The 21254-nt window shown below is 40.1% G+C and overlaps 1 protein-coding gene across 3 annotated transcripts in view; it reads right to left on the bottom strand.

Moving 5' to 3' along the window:
- The window catches only part of LOC144685008 (protein kinase C-binding protein NELL1-like), an 814339-nt gene that overhangs the window by 604569 nt on the left and 188516 nt on the right, over positions 1-21254 (bottom strand). For all 3 annotated transcript variants that reach the window (XM_078549518.1, XM_078549520.1, XM_078549521.1), the window contains 2 exons: positions 17306-17379; positions 3276-3375 (listed from right to left, as the gene is read on the bottom strand). In XM_078549518.1, coding sequence (XP_078405644.1) covers positions 3276-3375; positions 17306-17379 — 174 coding nt within the window. The remainder of the gene's footprint in view (positions 1-3275; positions 3376-17305; positions 17380-21254) is intronic.

The raw sequence follows: 21254 nt of genomic DNA, 5'->3' as shown, positions 1-21254 counted from the left end.
GAAATGCAATTATCATGTTTTGAGTGTGTGCTCCAGGAGCATGTGTGCACTCTTTTATACTTCCCATACACACAGCTGACTCTGGAGTCATGAGTTGCACTTTTGGAATCTAAGTTTTATAATTACAGAGATTACATGGAAATGCAAACAGAATACAGACTATTCAGCCCAGCTGCCCCACACTGGTACTCATGCTCCAAACAATCCTCCTCCCACCCTACAAGTAGCAAATATTAAGCAAACAATAAATCAGGAAGCAAATACCTTCAGCCTTAACATTGTAAAATCAAAGTGTAACAAAACAATAAAATTAATAAGAAATGAGAATCAGTGTAAAGTGACAAGCAACAGAATCTAATGGAAACACTATTTGTTCATGAGTAACTTGCTATTATCTCTTTCCCAAGCACTGATTTTATGGTAACAGAAATTCCTTGGAAGATGCCAAGAATATCTCCAAGAAGCCCTGAACTCTTAGTACTGCTCCATTGATGAGACTGCATCATATTCACAATTCGACACATTGCATTTCTACTGTCTGACAGGCCATTTGGAGGAGCAGGGGTTGCTTCATAGGATATATGGGTGGTAAGAAAAAGGCTACTTTGAAAAGACCACAAATAAGGAAATAAGTAAACCACACAGTTGTACTAGAGGTTTTATAACCACTTCTATTATCATTTTGAGGCATAAAACGGTACAGAAACCCATGAAGAGGCTTATTCAGCAGAAAGAAAGGGCAGAGAAAATAGTAACATTGTGAAGTTTTTTTTTTAACAAGTTAGCAACCAAAGAAATTATGAGTTTATGTGCAGTAAGCATTACCTTGGCCACATTCTAATCATCTCTTAATCATTATTGGCAGTAGTTCTTACAAAGAAAACAGCTTCCATATAGATAGTGCTGAGCATTGGAAACAGTGCTTCACAGATGCGTAATCAGGCAAAAATTGACACAGAGCTAAAGCTGGGCTAAATGTTTGGTGATAGATATATGCTTCATGAAGGGTCTTAATGAGAAGATTGAGGCGAAGAGACAGAGGTTGAGGAAGTGAATTTCAGAGCTAAGTGCCTAGATGATTGAAGGTATGGCCACCAATGATGAGGTGAAGGGGAAATGCAATAGCATAAAAGGTCAGAGTTGCAGGAACATAGCTTTCCGAAATATCTGAGAATGAGACATTTTGTTAAAGTACAAACACTGATACTCAGAGGTTAATACACAGTCATCCACAAGCAAAATTGACCACAAAGGGAAAGCTGCCACCTAGACTATATTTGGCAAGAATTAATGAGTTATGAGCATTTAGTCTTGTAACCGACACATACAGCAAAATGCAGGCAGTATCTCTGTTTGTACGTTCATAAAGCTCCTTCCTGTAAACACAAACGCCAACATTCTCAGTAGATACAGGGGTGATAATGTGACAGATGTCGATGCAACTCAAGACATTGGGGAAGTCAAGATGTAATCCTTTTGGTTTGCCCTGGGGACACAACATCCTCCTGATGTGGCAAACAGGTACAAGCTTCAAGGAATAACTTAAGACATCAGTAGCTAACCCATTACCCACCATTGCAGATGCCTGAAGGTCATGGAGGATAAAAGGTGAGCAAGGTATACTGACACCAAAGAGAAATAATTGGTGCGAGACTCTCCAAATCCTCTTAACTCATCATGCAGGTTTTTCTTATTAAAACTAATTCTCCAAAAATAAAGCACTTGTCGGATCAATCAATAAAACTAATCATCTGTAAATCCTATGGGGTGCCTTTATTTCCTCAGTTCCAGCAAGCTGGCACCAGAAATAGTCATTAGCTCCTTCCAAATCCATTATAAAAAGAAGATTTGCCAGGTACTCTGTACTCTGTCTCATCATTTACTCTGTAACAGAATGGTACAACAAGAAGGTGCTTTAAAACTCGTTGCCAATGATTAAATGGTGGCAAAATTGCTCAGTTAAGTGGACAAAACATTAACACAATGCAGCTGTAACAATGGCACAGAATGTCTGCTATCTGAACACGGAGCAGAGTGTGGCATAGAATAGGCTGCTCCAATAGTGACACATCTTGCAGTACTGAGCTGACCCGGGTAAGACTCGCTTTATTTACAATGATGTGATAAATCAACTAGAAAACACGCAGTTGAGGCTGCTTTCTTTACTTAAGAGAAAAGAACCCTGAGCTTTCATCATAATTAGAAATTTAGACAATAAAATATTTTTTTATAGATGCTGCATAACAGAGAAAAAGCACAGGATTAAACCATAAAAATGAAGAAAATGATATGGAGGAAGAGTCTATTTATTTGCTTTACAAATTGCTTCTGTTGTTGTTTCCCACGCTTTGCCATGCTTTCTTTTTCAGCCATGAAGGTAGGTTGGTTAGGGCTGCAGAAATCTCCACTGTCTACCTCTGTGTCCACCACAGTCTTCACAAGCAATGTTGCTCTTGTCAGAAACCCACAACCAGTCTCCAACTTCAATTTGCTATCACAATCAGATGCATCCATGACAGATTTCTCTCAGACCGCCATTTCACCATTTGCCAGCCAATTAACACTACTAAAATGGTCAGCCCCATTTTTCTCATTACTGCCTGTGGGGCTTTGTGCTGTGCAAAGTGACTATCACATTTGCCTGCATTACAACCGTGTTTATGGAGGTGAAATTCAGCTTCTGCAGATGAGCAAAATGGGTGCTTGTGGTTCAGAGGCCTGCTATACACACAGCACAATTTTGGAAAATAAGACAGAGTGTGTAACAGGGCAGACAAACTATGCCCCACCAACATTAAATTTCACTCCCTATGCTGTGAAGTACCTTGAGATGTCCTGAGGACGTGAAAGGTGCAATGTGAGTGCAATTTCTTTCTTTAAAAGCCGTCTGAAGTGTAGACTGAAGGTTAAACTCTGCATGTTCATTTGGAGATAGCTGGGGCTCAATGCAGTGGAAACAAAACTTAAAAAGAGCTGGCATCTGCCCAATTTTTTTCTACCACACAGTTTAGGATAATGGTAAATGTGCTCTCAAGGAGAATATGTTCTTGAGTGGCACAGTCGGAGTGCTGTGTTACATGACTATAGTTAGCATGCAAAGGAAATCTCAATACTTGTTAGGGGTTATTGCAGAAAGCTTTGTTATGCTGTCTGCATGTTGCTGCAGTCCAAAGCGTTTTAAATGCTGTCAAAATAATTGGATCCTAATAAACATCTGAATTTTAAACTGCTACAAGCAGGTGACTGAAGTGATAAGTTGAAGCATTTATACTTACCACGACATACATTACAGCACCTGTTTTCAGGCTGAATGCGTTCAATCAGTGGGCAATCCAGAGTTGGACATGTCTCATGAACAATGGCCATTGTTCGGTTCTGTCAAGCATTAACAAGAGCTATTATTAGACCAATATACTCTCATGCAGCGAGAAATAATATTACTTATGAAACTTTAATGGAATGTGCAGAAATTCTTGTACAGTCTCAGTTTTATGTGGAAATCCTTTGATGAATACACACTTGTGTATCTTAAAGCTGATTTAGACCTACTGAACTTTCAGAACTTGAATCAATTTTCAGTTAATAACTGACATTCTAAGTCACGTTGTCTCTAGTATTCTGTATAAACAGATTTTTATTAGAATATTAAGCTGAAATGAAGTATAGACGGGCAGAAAATGGTAGGTTTCCTACTATAGGGGAAAGCTTCTTCTTGTTGCTATGTATAACAATACTGTAAACATGTTCCTTTTGAAGGCCATCTTGCTGAATATAACTGGGTTAATTCTTCCCCTCATCAGTCCAATCTTAATGTAGCCCAATCCATACACACAAACTCTATAACTGGTCATTTATACATAATTACCTGAACATGTCAAAGGAAAACAGCAGGGAGAGATTTTGTTTGTGCAGTTTGCAAACAATTGTAAACATCTTCTTGTTAAATAGATTTACAATGTTGTTACACAAGGAACACAAAGGACACCTTCCCAGTACCAAGACTATAAAGTAAATTGTGTTTCCAGTCAAACACATATAATTATGTGAATGTTAATTCCATAGAGACGAATTCAGATAATAAAGACAGATTGAATGGAGCAGGAAGATTGAATTCCATTTGAAGAATAAAGAAGATTACATTCAAGGTTGGTAAACCATCATCTCCCTTATTTTCTAAACCTCCATATGCACATAGGAGTAAACTTAGTGCCGGAAGACGGCACAGTGCTCTATTCAAAGGATAAGTTTGGGTTACTAATGCTTCTGGGAAGTACACAGTCTTGGTCAAACCTCATCTGAAGCTTCTCACAACTGAACTTGCAGCTTAATGCATTAACTTTCTACACTCTCCCCAAATCTGAGGATATTATAAAAATTGTACAGTAAAAAGCTGCCTATAAGATTTTTTTTTTCCCTTTTACTCTTTCACCTGGCGAGGCAAATTGCTGTTTAAGAACAATCAGATGCAATCTGAATGATTGATAGGAGGCTACTTTGATGAAATACTGATAAAAGGCAGTTGCAGAGGATGCAAAAGGCTCCTTCATGTCCATTTTCCCTACTCAATTTCCCTGTTCAGAGCCCCCTTGTTGCCTGGGATAATTACCACTTAGCGCATAAGAATTATCATCTCATTTTTCCAAGCTCTCTGAGAAAAAAGTCAAGGGTGTTGGGCTAGGTTCAAAATGCATCAGGCTGAAAGTCTATTGGTGGCTGTTGCTGGCTGAATAAGGTGGAAAGAACCTTCTTGTGCAAACAGAAATACAATAACTGATGCCATTTGTGAAGAAACATGCATTTTTCAGCCAGAAAAACCTCCACAGGATGACCTCTTGAGCTTTTGTTCTGTCACCTACATTAGCTGTTCTACAACTGACTGTTGCGATAATGTCACTGCCTGCTCAATGTTCCTCATACCGGAATGAGTCATCCATCGTGACAAGAGAAACTTGAACCAAACCAAAAGGAGAAAGCCATTATGAGCTTTATCCAGTGCCTTCAGTCCCTTAAGCATGTAGTCAGTTATGCCATAAATGTCAACGTTTGGATTTCCTTCTGCCTATATGTCATGTCAATTTGGACATTGCCGATATCTTTTTACACCCAGAATGCTACTAGAGAAGCAGCAAATCACTTTAGAAACAAGGTTTTCACTGTTGCTTTAGAAACATTATACAACTTGCAATCTCTTATTGTTGTAGCCAATGTAGCAATCTGTGACATTTTTAAAATACTCTTGCGGCAGTTCATATAAAAGGTATGGAAAGGCAGAATAGGATTTGTATTGACAACCAATATCTGAATGCTCAACTGAACAGTATATTCCTCAAATGAAGAATTAGTAATGTAAGTATGCTGCAAGCCAAACTTGGAGTTCACCTGAGCCTTCAAAGAGTATGCTCGACCTACTTATGGTGTGCCAGGCACACAACTGCTTCATTTTCCAGAATGACTAGGCATGCAACAAAAGGGCTTTCTTTACTCATAACCAAGTCATGAAGTAGACATAGGATGGAAATGGAAGAAGTTTCACAGAGGGAGGACTCCAATGCACAGAGATCAAGTATTAAACAACAAGGCAGAAGGGGTTAGCCTTTTGGCAGAAAGATCATTTTACTAAAGCCCCTTGAATGAAGAGCTGAATTAAGCAATTGATGAGTCAGCCTCGTAATCAAGTTTTGATCAAGACATCTAGCACGTCAAGGTAAACTTAATTAATGCGGTATTTTCAGAGCGGGGAAATCTCTGTTTTTAAAACTGTCGAAGCTTAAATTATGACCATTCATTTACTATTAGTTATGCTGCTATATAAGTGTAAAAAAAAGGTGTGTTGTGAAATCCTTAACACCATATTCTGAACTTAACCATGTTAAACTGAACCCAGCTAAGGCTGTGCATCTGTGATGCTGCATTGTGTCTTAAGTTAAACCGAGTTAACACATTGCTGCTCTGTTTCTGAAACTCGATTATTAAGGACTGTTAACAAAAATTGAGTGCATGGAAGAAATCTATTGACATGCTTAAGGAATTTATTGGAAGAAGGAGACAGAGTCATTATAATGGGAATGCACTCAAATTGGCAGAATGTGGTATCCCCCAGGAACCTTAGCATTTCACTACATTTATAAATGACTTAGATGAAGGAAGAGAGAGCCATATATCCAAATTTGTGGATGACACAAAAATTCGCAAAAGTTGCAAAGGGACATTGATAGATTAAGTGAGCGGGTAAAATGTTAGAACCATGGAACCATTGAAAAGTTACAGTGCAGAATGAGGCCTTTCAGCCCATCATATCTGCGCCAGCCATAAAAAGAGAAAAAAGAAACTAGCCACTCATTTTTGATCCCGCTTTCCTGCACCAGGTCCATAGCCTTGCAGGTTACAGCACTTCAATGCAGATCCAGGCACCTTTTAAATGAGTTGAGCATTTCAGCCTTGACCACCAGTTTAGGCAGTAAATTCCAGATGTCCACCACCCTCTGGGTGAAAACGCTTTTCTTCATGTCCTCACTAGTCCTTCTGCCAATCACCTTAAATCTATACTCCCTGGTAATTGACCCCTCAGCTAGGCGTAACAGATCTTTCCTGCCCTACCTAGACCCATCATAATTTTGCACACCTAAATTAGGTCGCCCCTCAGCCTCCTCTGTTCAAAGGAAAACAACCCTAGTCTATTGAATCTCTCCTCATAGCTGCAATTTTCAAGCCCTGGCAACATTCTTGTAAATCTCTTCTGTACTCTCTCCAGAGCAATTATGTCCTTCCTGTAATGTGGTGACCAGAACTGTACACAAAATTCCAGCTGTGGCTTAACCAGCGTTTTATACAGTTCCAGCATTACATCCCAGCTTTTGTATTCAATACCTCATCCGATAAAGGAAAGCATTCCATTCTTTACCACCTTATCCATTTGTCCTGCCACCTTATGGGACCTGTGCACATGCACTCCAAGGCTCCCACTTCCTCAACCCCTCTCAATACACAATACTCAATATTGAGTCATCTCTTGCTTTGTTTGTCCTCCCCACATGCATTACTTCACACTTTTCGAGATTGAATTCCATCTGCCACTTTTCCACCCACTGAACCAAACCATTGATATCATCCTGAAGACAACACCTATCCTCTTCACTATCAACAACATGGCCAATTTTTGTGTCATCTGCAAATTTCCCAATCATGCCTCCCACATTTAAGTCCAAGTTATTAATATATACAACAAACAGCTAGGGCTCCAACACTGAGCCCTGTGGAACACCACTAGAAACCACGTTCCACTTGCAAAAACATCCATCATTACTCCTTGTTTCCTGTCGCTGAGCCAATTTGGGTCCAACTTGCCACCTTCCCCTGATCCCATGGGATCTTGCTTTTCTGACCAGTCTGCCATGTGGGACCTTGTCAAATACCTTTCTAACTTCCATGTAGACAACATCTACTACGCTACCCGAATCAATCCTCCTTGTTACTTCCTCAAAAAATTCAATTAAGTTAGTCAGACACGATCTTCCACTAACAAAACCATGCTGACTATCCCTGATCATAAGAACATAGAACTAAGAGCAGGAGTAGGCAATTCAGCCACTCAAACCTGCCCTGCCATTCATTATGATCATGGCTGATCTCATTTCAGCCTCAACTCCAATTTCCCGCCCTCTCCCCATAACGTTTTAACTCATTACTAATTAAAAATCTGTCTATCTCCTCCTTAAATTTATTCAGCGTCCCGGCATCCACTGCACTCTGAGGTAGTGAATTTCACAGATTCACGACCCTTTGAGAAAAGTATTTCCTCCTCATCTCTGATTTAAATCTACCACCCCTTAGCCTAAAACTATGGCCTCTCATTCTAGAATGCCCCAGAAGGGGAAACATCTGCTCCACATCTACTTTGTCTATCCCCTTTAGCATCTTATATAGCTCAATTAGATCTCCTCTCATCCTTCTAAACTCTAGCGAGTATAGGCCTAAACTGCTCAATCTCTCCTCATAAGACAAGTCGCACATCTCTGGAATCAATCTAGTGAACCTCCTCTGAACCGTCTCCAGTGCAACTACATCCTTCCTCAAGTAAGGGGACCAAAACTGTGCACAGTACTCCAGGTGCGGTCTCACCAATGCCTTGTACAGTTGCAACAACACTTCCCTATTTTTATACTCTATTCCTTTAGCAATAAATGCCAAAATTACATTTGCCTTCCTTATTACCTGCATACTAGCTTTCAGCGATTCATGCACGAGGACACCCAGATCCCTCTGCACTGAAGCATTCTGAAGTTTCTCTCCATTTAAATAATAAGTCGCCTTTTTATTCTTCTGACCAAAATGGATAACCTCACAATTATCCACGTTAAGCTCCATCTGCCAAATTTTGGCCCATTCACCTAATCTGTCCATATCCATTTGTACATTTCTTATTTCTTCATTGCAACTTACTTTCCCACCTATTTTGGTGTCATCTGCAAATTTAGCTATAGTACCTTCTATCCCTGAATCCAAGTCATTAATATAGATTGTAAATAGTTAGGGCCCAAGGACCAAGGATCCTCTGGCACCCCACTAGTTACAGCTTGCCATCCAGAAAAAGATCCATTTATCCCAACTCTCTGCTTTCTGTTGGTTAGCCAATCCTCTATCCAAGCTAATATATTACCCCTAACTCCGTGTGATTTTATCTTGTGTATTAATCTTTTGTGCGGCACCTTATCAAAGGCCTTCTGGAAATCCAGGTATACTACATCTACAAGATCCCCGTTATCCACTCTTCAAAGAACTCTAGCAAATTAGTCAAACACGATTTACTCTTCATAAAACCATGCTGACTCTGATGGATTGCATTTTGACTTTCCAAATGCCCCATTACTACTTCCTTATTAATGGATTCCAACAATTTCCCAATGACAGACGTTAAATTAACTGGTTTATAGTTTCCTACTTTCTGCCTCCCCGCTTTTTGAATAAGGGCGTTACATTAGCATTTTTCCAATCCACTGGAACCTTTCCAGAATCCAGGGAATTTTGGAATATTATTGCCAATGCATCCACTATCTCCCCTGCCACTTCCTTTAAGATCCTGGGATGTAGGCCATCAGGTCCTGGGGACTTGTCACCCTTTAATCCCAATAGTTTGCTCAGTACTTTTTCTCTAGTGGTGGTGATTGTTCTAAGTTCCTCCTTCTCTATATCCTCTGCACTACCTGTTACTATGAGGGGGGATCAATCTGTGCCTTTCTAAATGACAATTTATTGAACATATGAACAAGGAGCAGGAGTAGGCCATTCAGCCCCTCGAGCTTGCTCCACCATTTAATAAGATCATTGCTGATCTGACAGTAACCTGAAGTCTGCATTCCACCTACTGCTGATAACCTATCACCCATTTGCTTACCAAGAATCTATCCATCTCTGCCTTAAAAATATTCAAAGCCTCTGCTTCCACCACCTTTTCAGGAAGAGAGTTCCTCAGGCACACGACCCTCTGAGTGAAAAAAATTTAAATGGGCGACCCCTTATTTTTGAACATTGGCCCCTAGTTCTGGACCATCCCACAGGAGGAAACATCCTCTCCACATTCACCCTGTCAAGAGCCCTCATGATCTTATATGTTTCAATCAATTTGCCTCTTACTCTTCCAAACTCCAACAGATACAAGCCTAGTCCGTCCAACCTTTCCTCATAAGACAACCCACCCATTCCAGGTATTAGTCTGGTAAACCTTCTCTGAACTGCTTCCAATGCACTTACATCCTTCCTTAAATAAGATGACCAATACTGTGCACAGTACTCCAAATGGGGTCTCACCAATGCCCTGTACAACTGAAGCCTAACCTCCCTACTTTTGTATTCAATTCCCCTCACAATAAATGATAATATTCTATTGGATTTCCTAATTACTTGCTGTACTTGCATACTAGCCTTTTGTAATTCATACACTAGGACACCCAGATCCCTCGGTGCCTCAGAGCTCTGCAATCTCTCACCATTTAGATAATATGCTTCTCTTTTATTCTTCCTGGCAAAATGGACAATTTCACATTTTCCCACATTAAACTCCATCTGCCAGATCTTTGCCCACTCACTTAACCTATCTATATCTGTTTGTAGCCTCCTTACATCTTCTTCACAAATTACTTTCCTACCTATCTTTGTGTCATCAGCAAATTTGGCAACCATCCCTACAATCCCTTCATCCAAGTCATTTGTATAAATTGTAAACAGTTGAGGTCCCAGCACTGATCCCTGCAGCATGCCACTCGTTACATCTTGCCAACCTGAAAAAGAGCCATTTATACCTACTCTTTGCTTCCTGTTAGCCAGCCAATCTTCTATCCATGTCAATATATTACCCCCTATACCATGAGTTTTTATTTTCTGCAATAACCTTTGATGTGGCACTTTATCAAATGCCTTCTGGAAATCTAAGTACACTACGTCCAAAGGTTCCCCTTTATCCACTGCACATGTTACTTCCTCAAAGAACTCCAATAAGTTGGTTAAACACGATTTACCTTTCACAAGACCATGTTGACTCTGCCTAATTACCTTGAGCTTATCCAAGTGCCCTGCTATACCTTCTTTAATAATAACTTCTAACATTTTCCCTATGCCAGATGTTAAGTTAACTGGCTTGTAGTTTCGCAGTTTCTGTCTCCCTCCCTTTTTGAATAATGGAGTTACATTTGCTATCTTCCAATCTAACCTGACCTTCCCCAAATCTAGGGAGTTTTGGAAAATTAAAACCAATGCATCAACTATCTCACTAGACACTTCCTTTCAGACCCTAGGATGAAGTCCATCAGGTCTTGGGCTCTTGTCAGCCTGCAGCTCCAACAATTTACCCAGTGTTACTTCTCTGGTGACTGTAATTTTCCTGAATTCCTTCCCCACTTCCATTTCCCAGTTTATAGCTGCTTCTGGGATGTTACTTGTATCCTCTATAGTGAAAACGGATGCAAAATACCCGTTCAATTCATCTGCTATCTTCTTGTTTTCCATTATCAATTCTCCAGGCTCACTTTCTATAGGACCAACACTCACCTTATTAACTCTTTTCTTTTTTAAATATGTATAAAAATTCTTACTATCTGTTTTTATATTTTTGGCTATCTTTCTCTCATACTCTAAATTTTCCCTCCTGATTAATCTTTTAGTCATTCTTTCCTGGTCCCTTATGTTCTGTCTAGTCTTCTGGCCTTCCAGCTGGCTTTGCACAATTACATACTTTTTATTTAAGTTTGATACTATCTTTAATCTTTCTAGTTAACCACAGATGGTGTGTTCGTTCCTTAGACTTTTTCTTACTCATTGGTATGTATCTACTCTGTGCATTCTGAAATATCCCCTTAAATATTAGCCACCGCATCTCTATTGACATATCACTTAACCTAATTTTCCAATTCACTTTCGCCAGCTCAGCTTTCATGCCCTCATAATTGCCCTTATTTAAGTTTAAAAACTTAGTCTCAGACCCACTCCTCTCTCCCTCAAACTGAATGTAAAATTCAATCATATTATGGTCGCTGCTACCTAGGGGCACTTTCCCTGTGAGATCATTAATTACTCCAATCTCATTGCTCAATACCAGGTCTAATATAGCCTGCTCTCTCAGAATTGATTCCAATAATTCTCCCACCACCAAAGTCAGACTGACCAGCCTATAATTTTCTGGCCTATCCCTCACACCCTTTTTAAATATTGGTACAATGTTCACAGACCTCCAATCCTCTGGTACCTCACCTGTATCTAGTGAGGATTGGAAAATGATTCTCAGAGCATTTGCTACTTCCTCCCTAGCTTCCTTTAACAACCTGGAATACAATCCATCTGGCCTTGGCGATTTATCCACCTTCAAGGATGCCAGTCCCTCTAGTACTTCCTCTCTCATTATGCTTATTGTATCTAATATTTCACACCCCCTGTCTTCAACTAGAATGTCGACATCATCCCACTCCTTAGTGAAGACAGACAAAGTACTCATTGAGAACCCTGCCCACATCTTCAGCATCAACATCTTTAGGTTTTCTTTGATTTTACCTGCCAATATTTTTTCGTATCCTCTCTTTGCTTTCCTAATTTCTTTTTTTATTTGACCCATGTACTTTCTATAATCCTCTAGGCTTTCTACAGTATTAAGCTTTATGTGACTGTCATATGCTCTCTTTTTCTGCTTTATTTGGCCTTGTATGCTTCTGGATAACCAGAGGGCTCTTGATTTGGCAGTGCTGCCCTTTCTCTTTGCGGGGACATGTCTCAACTGTGCCCGTAGATTCTCATTTTTGAATACCTTGCTACTGATTTGACACAGTTTTCCCTTCTAATAGCTGTATCCAGTCCACTTTCGCCAGTTCACCTCTCAGCTTTGTAAAATTTCTCTTTCCTCCTTTTAAAACTTTTACTTCTGTTCTACCTTTGTCGTCTTCCATAATGATGCTACATCTAACTGTATTATAGTCACTATCTCCAAAGTGGTCACCTACCACTACTTCATCCACTTGCCCATCATTTCCCAGGGCTAAATCTAGAATTGCAACCCCTCTTGTTGGGCTTGTAACAAGCTGGCTGAAAAAGTTCTCTTGAATGCAGTTCAAGAATTGTATGCCTTCTGTGCCCTGCTCATATACCAGTTGATATTAGGGTAGTTAAAGTCCCCAGCTATTACTGCCCTATTGTTTTTGCACTCAGAAATGTGCCTATATATTTGTTCTTCTAACTCCCTTCCACTATTTGGAGGTCTACCCCTCCTACCCCTACTATACTACCCCTTGTAGTATACCCCTAGTATTGTGACTGCCCCTTTATTTCTGAGCTCAACCCATATAGCCTCATTTGATGCTTCATTTAGGATATCATCCCTCCTCATAGCTGTAATTGTTTCTTTTACCAATAATGCTACACCCCCATCTTTTTTATCTCCCTTGCTATCCTGCCTGAAAACTTTATATCCAAGGATGTTAAGCTGCCATTTTTGCCCCTCTTTAAGCCAATTTTCCATTATAGCGATGATATCTTGCTGCCATGCATCTATCTGTGCCCTCAGCTCATTGGCTTTATTTGCCGTACTCCTTGCATTTATATACACACCTTTTAACACTGCCAAATGACTGCATTGTACACTTTTTAACCTGTGTTTTTTCTTTCTTTCAGAGTCACTCACTAATTCTCTATCTCCAATTCCCTGCTTTGAATTTTCCCTCAGGTTCCCATGCCCCTGCCAATCTCGTTTAAACCACCCCCACAACAGAACCAGCAAATCTGCCAGTGAGGATACTCGTCCCAGTCCTGTTCAGGTGTAGACTGTCCGGCTTGTACAGGTCCCAACCTCCCCAGAACCCGTCTCAATGCCTTAGGTATCTGATGCTCTCCCTCCTACACCAGCTTTCCAACCACGTGTTCAATCGCTCAGTTCTCCTGTTTCTATACTCATTTGCACATGGGACTGGGAGTAATCCTGAGATTACTGCTTTAAAGGTCCTGCTTTTCAATCTTCTTCCTAGCTCCCTGAAATCTGCTTTCAGGGCCTCATCTCCTTCCCTACCTAAGTCATTGGTACCAATTGGACCACAACCTCTGGCTGAACACCCTCCCCCAGAAGAATGTCCTGCAGCCGCTCCGTGACACCCTTGACTCTTGCACCAAGGAGGCAGCATACCATCTTGGAGTCATGTCTACGGCCACAGACATGCCTGTCTTTCCCCCTAAATAATGAATCCCCTATCACTACTGCTCTTCTCCCCTTCTTCCTCCCCTCCCATAGAGCAGAGCTACCTGTGATGCCACAAACATGGCTGTGACTGCACTCTGAGGAACCAACGCCCTCACCAGTATCCAAAATTCAATGTGCTCTGGGACTTCAATGTCCATCACCAAGAGTGGCTCGGTAGCACCACCACCGACCGAGCCCTGATCTGAACAGGCGCGGGGGTTGAAGGTGCACTCCTTTATCTTATATTCCTTTTTTGTACTATTTATGCTATTGTTGATGAACTTCATCCAAGGGTCTTAAAAGTGACTGCTGAGATAGTAGATGCATGGGTTTTAATTTTCCAAAATTCCCTGTATCCTGGAAAGGTCCCATCAGAATCAAAAATAGCGAATGTAAGACCTGTATTAAAGAAAGGATGGAAACAAAAAGCAGGAAACTACGGATCAATTAGCCTAACATCTGTCACAGGGAAAATGATGGAATCTATTATTAAGGAGATTAGAGCAAGGAACTTAGAAAATCTCAATGCAACCAGGCAGAGTCAACATGGTTTTGTGAAAGGGAAATCACGTTTGATTAATTTATTAGCATTCTTTGAGGAAGTAACAAGCAATATGGATAAAGGGAAGCTGTAGATGTGGTATACTTGGATTTCCAAAAGGCATTTGACAAGGTGCTACATCAAAGGTCACTACATAAAATAAGAGCTTATGGTGTAGGGGTAACCTATTAGCATGGATAGAGGATTGGTTAGCTAACAGGAAACACAGGGTGGGCATAAGCGGGTCATTTTCAGGTTGGCAAGATGTAACGAGTGGAGTGCCAAAGGGATCAGTGCTGGGGCCTCAACTATTTGCAATTTATATCAATGACTTGGATGAAGGGACCAAATGTCTAGTTACTAAATTTGATGACGACACAAAGATAGGTCGGAGAGTAAGTTGTGAAAAGGACATAAGGACTCTGCAAAGGGATACAGATAGGTTAAGTGACTGGGTATAGTTGGGACAATGTGAATTTGTCCACTTTGGCAGGAAGAATACAAAAGCAGCATATTAGAGAGATTGTAGAACTTTGAGGTACAGAGGGAACTGGGTGTTCTGGTACGTGAATCACAATAAGTTAGTATGCAGGTACAACAATTGATTGGGAAGGCAAATGGAATGTTGTCATTTATTGTAAGGGGAATGGAATATAAAAGTTGGGAAGCTTTGCTATAGTTGCACAGGGTGTTGGTGAGACCACATCTGGAGTACTGTGTACAGTTTTGGTCCCCTTATTTAAGGAAGGATATAATTGTATTAGAAGCAGTGCAGAGTAGGTTCACTCAACTGATTTCTGGGATGAAGGGATTTTCCTATGAGGAAAGATTGGACAAATTGGGCCTGTGTCCACTGTTGTTTAGAAGAATGAGAGTTGATCTTATTGAAACATATAAGATCCTGACGGTATTTGACAGGGCAGACACTGAAAGGATGTTCCCCCTTGTGGGAGAGACTAGAACTAGCGGACACAGGTTAAAAATAAGGTGGTGATGAACAGAGTTGTTTTCTCTTAAAGGGTCGTTAGTCTGTGGAATTCTCTTCCCCAGAGTGCAGTGGAGGCATGGTCATTGAATATTTTTAATGCTGTGTGAAATAGATTCTTGATTAACAAAGGGACGCAGACAGGAAAGTAGAGTTGAGGCCACAATCAGATCAGCTATGATGTTATCAAATGGCAGAGTAGACTTGAGGAGCTGAACTGTCTACTCCTGCTCCTATTTCTTAGATATGTATGTTCATATGTAAGTATTCAATAAGCAGGGTATCCTTGCACTCAAAGAGTTAAGGACAGAAAGTAATATTAAAGAGGCAGCTCTGTTGCCATTAATTTCCTGATTTTTGGTTACCCAAGAGTTAGATGGTTTTCAGTTGATGCTACACTTTATTTGGGTTGTTGGAAGAATATAACAATAATTAGTATTATTCATGTTGACTAACATAGGACAACTCAATTGAGTTAAATAAGGCATCACATATTACCTGGACATACAACAGTAACTTCTAATATATCTCTTAAATTGTCTGTGGGTATGTAATGCTGGGATTTTCCAGTTAATCGACAAAACATTTAGTGCATGCTTGGGTCCAAAATTTAAAATTTTAATTTTAATGGGGTTCAAGTTCCAAACTCGAATAATCACTCCTATCACTCTGAGACTGAGCAGTCTTGTAAGCGAAGCTAAAGCGGGTGACTTGAGTCAGTAAAAACTCTTGCCTCAAGTCATCAAGGCGCATTGCTCAGCTATATGGTGGGAGAATAACTCCTGCCTCCAATCACTTCTCCATTCGACCTTCAGTGGAAAGGCTGCATTTCTTTGGTGCAGCTCCTAAAGCCTCCTGTGTAGCTGTGGTCGTTAAGCTCGGACATCCAGCAAATGATGTTGTCACGTTGTACCCTCTTGCTATTCTTGGAACAAGCTTTACACTTGTGGGATGCACAAGACCAGGCAAACTGGTGCTGGGCCAGATCCAAGATATTCAACACAAATTATAAATTGAGACGTCATCACTGACTAGGAGGGCAAATCAAACTTAAAAAAAAAACAAAACCCTGTAGGCAAGGAGGTGTGAAAGGCATCCAGCGTATCAAATAACGTCAAAATTCAATAGAAAACGGACAAAAAAATTGCATAACTAAACACAATGGAAATCCTTAACGTGCTGACCCAGTGCTATGTTGTCAGCATCAAAAGAAAAAGAATGAGGATATATCCTGAATAATGCAACATATACTGCTGAGACATGTTATAGCAGAGATTGTAAGTGGCAAGGGGAGGTTAGGGGAGTTGTGCCGAATTTAATCCAGATTTGCAATAGTGCAAGGAAGGCAAGGCTAAGAAACAAAAAAAAAAAATCATCCTAAGGAAAATAGGGAAGGTACCCGGGGACTTCTGCAGGTGAGAGACCATCTAACTGAACCAGAGACAAAACCAGGTACGCATCTATAGACAGTATTCCTGGCTGACCTCCTCCTTAGAGATGACGGACTATTTGGTTTTTACAATGGAGTTCTGTTCATGAAGGTGAATTCTGTTCGTAACGCACTAAACAAACATTAGTCCAACTTTCAAAGCCAACACAGAATTACTGCTCCAGTGCTACTAGGGTGACCAGGTGTAAAATTTCGTGAATATTAAAGCAAATGCTGCTGGTGGTACGTCCTGTTGTCCTTTCACAAGTGTCAAGCAATGATTCTGCTTATTTATTAGGCATGTCAGACTGCAGTTTGACATTGTTCCAGAAAACAGCAGGCTAAATGGGCTACCTTGTTTCACATATGATCATTTGTTTTTTTGCTGGCCGGTGTAGAATATCACTGGTGGATTTGAAGATAATGCTTATCAGATGCAAGCAATTTAAAATGGCCAAGTTGTGTTTGTTTGGCTGGATCTGGAAACTCCATGTGCATCTCCTTGCAGTCTCACCCTGTCCTGGGTTGTGAGTGTTACATTTTCAAACGGTCCCCACTTTTAATAGATCTGATTCAATTTGAAATAATTGGACGATGGTGTACTGCAAAATATGGTTACAAAAAATATAACAAGTTCATACTCACTCTGCACTCCCGACAGTTGGCTTTCAATGCTCGCTGCCCTTCAGCAAGCTTCTGACCCCCATAGAGACATATGGCTGCAGAATCAAACAGAATAGATTGCTGTTATATGTAATCTGTCAGTTTGGAAGAAAGAACCGCACATGATCACTCCAGTGCACCGTCAGAATGGTTGTTACAAGTACTGAATGAGCAGTTAACTACTGCAGTGTATTAGCAGCAGTGTCCAAAAATTGAATAATATGAACAATAATTATAAGAATATATTCCCACAGGAAATAATTTATGAAAGGAACAGTTCAACATTCTGTTTGAACACAGCCCATCAGATTTTCTGTGCTATGTGTGAATAGAGGTCAAATTATTCAACTGTGCCACGACTGAGTGACCTGAGTTCAAATCCCAGTCTTATTGGACATTCACATCAGGCTTCCTCTGAAAGCAGCTTCCAAAGATCCACCCTGCTGGGATGTACAGCAGTGAATAGAGGAGAAACTTCCAGCTGACAGGAAGGAGGGAAATATAATTACAAAACACGATCCATTAACAAGTAAGGCCACGTTTCAGCACTCCCAACCTAGCGATTACCTGAGGAGCATCTTTGATGGAGACCACAGTCAAGTCTGCAGTTGCTTAACCAGCCAGAGTTCAGGACAATAGACAGAAATAACAGAAACTTGATTTGATAGCACTTCTCCCTAAAACAGCCCTGAAATACGGCCTATTCCACCCAGGGATTTTGGGACTAGCTTTGGGTCAAATTTCACAGCACTTCCAGAGCACCAGAACCACAAAATAAAAACAAGCTGTGTTTATGATTTAATTTTCTGGCTGCCCTACCAGTCTCAGTGACTTGGCAAAGTCCATAACAGCCAGTAAGTGAAAATCAAAAATCAAATCACTTTCCTGATCTCTACTAGATGATCACGCTCAAGGTTAGCATCAGGGCTACTCATACAGTTCAGCTCACCGAGACAAAGGGGCGTGTTGGCCAAGGAGACAGGACAGAGGGGAGAAAGTCATAGGAAAGAAGACGAGGAGTAACTTGATGAGTTCCTCAAAGTTCTTCAGAGTATCTTACTGGAGCCCTATAGATGTGCATAAGCTACATAATGGAATAATGTAAACAACAACTACTTGCATTTATATAGCGCCTTTAATGCAGTAAAATGTCCCACCAGAGCCTTATGAAACAAAATTTGACCATGTGCCACATAAGGCAATATTAGGACTGATGAAAGAGGTTGGTTTTTCGGTGAGGTTTTACCTAGGCTACAAGTGACTTGAGACAGGCAGTATCAGTTTGCTGAAACTATTTATCTGCACAATTTACAAGGAATCATAATGAGTACATTCAGAACACAGACTGTTCTGCGTCTAGCTCCCTTGGAGCCTCTCGGTCATCTGACCCCTGATGTCCCAGTTCATTAACATCATCATGGTCTTATTAACATAACCATTAACCCATTACTCTACAGTAGGTTTTAAGGAGATCCTAAAGGAAGAGAGAGCAGTTTAGGGAAAGAATCCCAGAACTCAAACCTGAAATGATACCTTTAAACAGAGCAGGATAATTGAGCACATGTTCAGGGTTGTGAATGAAACAGTTAAAACAGCATTAGACACTAATTCTTTACACATAAGTTGTTAAATAGCTTTGACCAGTTTGTAAGGAAATCTGGCTGAGGTACAGATACTAAACTCCTCTCAGAGAAAGCCAGAATCTGTAATGAGAAAATCACAGTGTAGGTATACCAGAAGGATGAAATTAAATGTGCCAAAGAGCTTTCTTCATCCAAACCTATCTTGTGATCTCATGAAGAAACTGCAAAACTCTGCCTTCAGTCTATGTTGCTGCTGGGGGCAGTGCTGGCTCCTGAAGGCGTCAGCAAAACTTGACAGATTTAACACTGACACTTCAGTGCAGTATTGAGGGAATGCTGCAAAATCAGAGGTACCCTCTTTAGGATGAGGCATTAAATCACCATCCCATCTGTCAGCCTGTTCAGGTGATGTAAAAGATCAAAGGGCACTATTCAAAATGACGAGAGTTTTCCAGATGTCCTAGAAAAAAGTGCATCCTTCAACCAATAAGCACCAAAATTGACCAAATAGCCGTTAACTGTTTGTGGGGCTGTGTGTGTAAATTGGGCTGCTGTATTTGTAGACATAGCTAACTCTACTTCAACAGTAATTCATTGATTGTGAAACACTTTGGGACATTCTACAGACAGTAAATGAGACTAAATAATGTAATTTATTTCTTTAACTGGCAACATTTAACATGTCAGTCACTGGAACATTCGAAGAATATCAATAAACCTTGCAAGAAATGTCACAGTTACAATATCATTCCCACACACAGACAAACACTGATGTAAGGTTCCAATAGTGGCACATTTCCACTAGGTTTTAAATTAAATAAGTAAAAGTCAATGATAAGAGACTGGCCAAATATTCACAAATGGCACACTCGCTGAGATCAAAAGGATTAAAGCATAAATCACAAATCAAATTGCAAAGTGAGAAAAAAATTCAACTTGGGTACAGAGAGGAGGTCTGACGTCTGCCTTTAGAACAAGATAAATAAAATTCGAATAGTTCACTACCTGGATCAGTTTGTTTCTGAGAAAGTGAGCTGGAACAGGTTGTCACTTTTACATGCAAGACAATTGGTCTGAATTCCGAATCATGAACATCCACACTGGAAAACTTGAATGTTTCATCATTTAAAACAACATACTGCAGAAAACCACCACTCATAAAATAACCGTTGAACATACCAGAATCAATAATGTTAGAAAAGTACACTCATGTGATTGTTCTGAGAGTGCAAATTAATCAAGAAATCTAATCACTCAAGGGTTATACAGAAATGGGGAAGAATAATCATTAATGGTGGGGGACTAGAGATGTAAATATGGACATGGATTGCTGCTTTCACTGTTATGGTAGTGGTCTGTGCTACTTTCATTCTCTTTGAAGCTTTCCAACAAAAGCTATCAAAAGTATGCACCTCACACTAAGTTCTGCTACCTCGGCAATTCCAGTTGACAACTTACTTTGCAAAAGGTTAAAATATGAAACACAGGACTTTAAATTACACTGATGAGGTCAAGTCGCTGCACAGGCATTTTGGTTACATCAAAATATCTCTAAACAAACCTGGGAACTAATCTATAAATTGGATGATTATTATGTGAAAGCCATCAATGTTTCTGCATAGTAATGGTGAAGGAAAGAAATGATCCACCTAATGATCTCCACAGATTCCACTGGTCAGCTGCAGTCAGTCGCTGAAGAGACACTAGAAGTGACTGTAATTTCGGAATAATAACTGAAGTTAAAAAAGACAGTGAAGGTGCAACTAAAGTTAAAGCCAATTCACTTAATTCTGTACAGATATGATTCCAGATAATTCTAATGATTCAGTAATGAAAAGACAGTTGATTCTTAGAAAGGAGATATTTTGAAAAGTTGCACTTCCGCCATGGAGCATGGGTCACAAAGCGGGCCTTATCATGGTACGGTCCTACCTCAATATCAAATGAGGTTCCACGTCAGGAGTAGAACCTTTCCAAGTCAGCCTGACAAATTCTAATGCGGTAAATTAATGGAGTAGTGCAAATAAGATTAAACATAGAAAGCATATTAAATTAAGTTCCAAAGATGAGTCATAATGTACTCAAAACATTTACTCTGTTTCTCACTCCACAGAAACTGACAGACCTGCTGAGTTTTCCAGCACATTCTGTTTTTTTATTTCAAATCTCCAGCATCTGCCGCATTTTCCTTTTATTATAGAAAGCATATTGTCACTCTTCGACCCAAAGTTTAGAGTTTCTGTTACTCCCAGAAGGCAAACAGTGTCAATGATAACTTTAATTACCTTGACAGCAATGCCAGTGCTAGATTCAATTGTTTATTTATATAAATATTGAAGAGTGAATGG

Source organism: Cetorhinus maximus, chromosome 9, assembly GCF_964194155.1.
Source record: "Cetorhinus maximus chromosome 9, sCetMax3.hap1.1, whole genome shotgun sequence".
NCBI classification, from domain to species: Eukaryota; Metazoa; Chordata; class Chondrichthyes; order Lamniformes; family Cetorhinidae; genus Cetorhinus; species Cetorhinus maximus.
The sequence above is the reverse complement of the archived record's forward strand: the minus strand, read 5'-3'. Positions and strand labels throughout refer to the sequence as shown.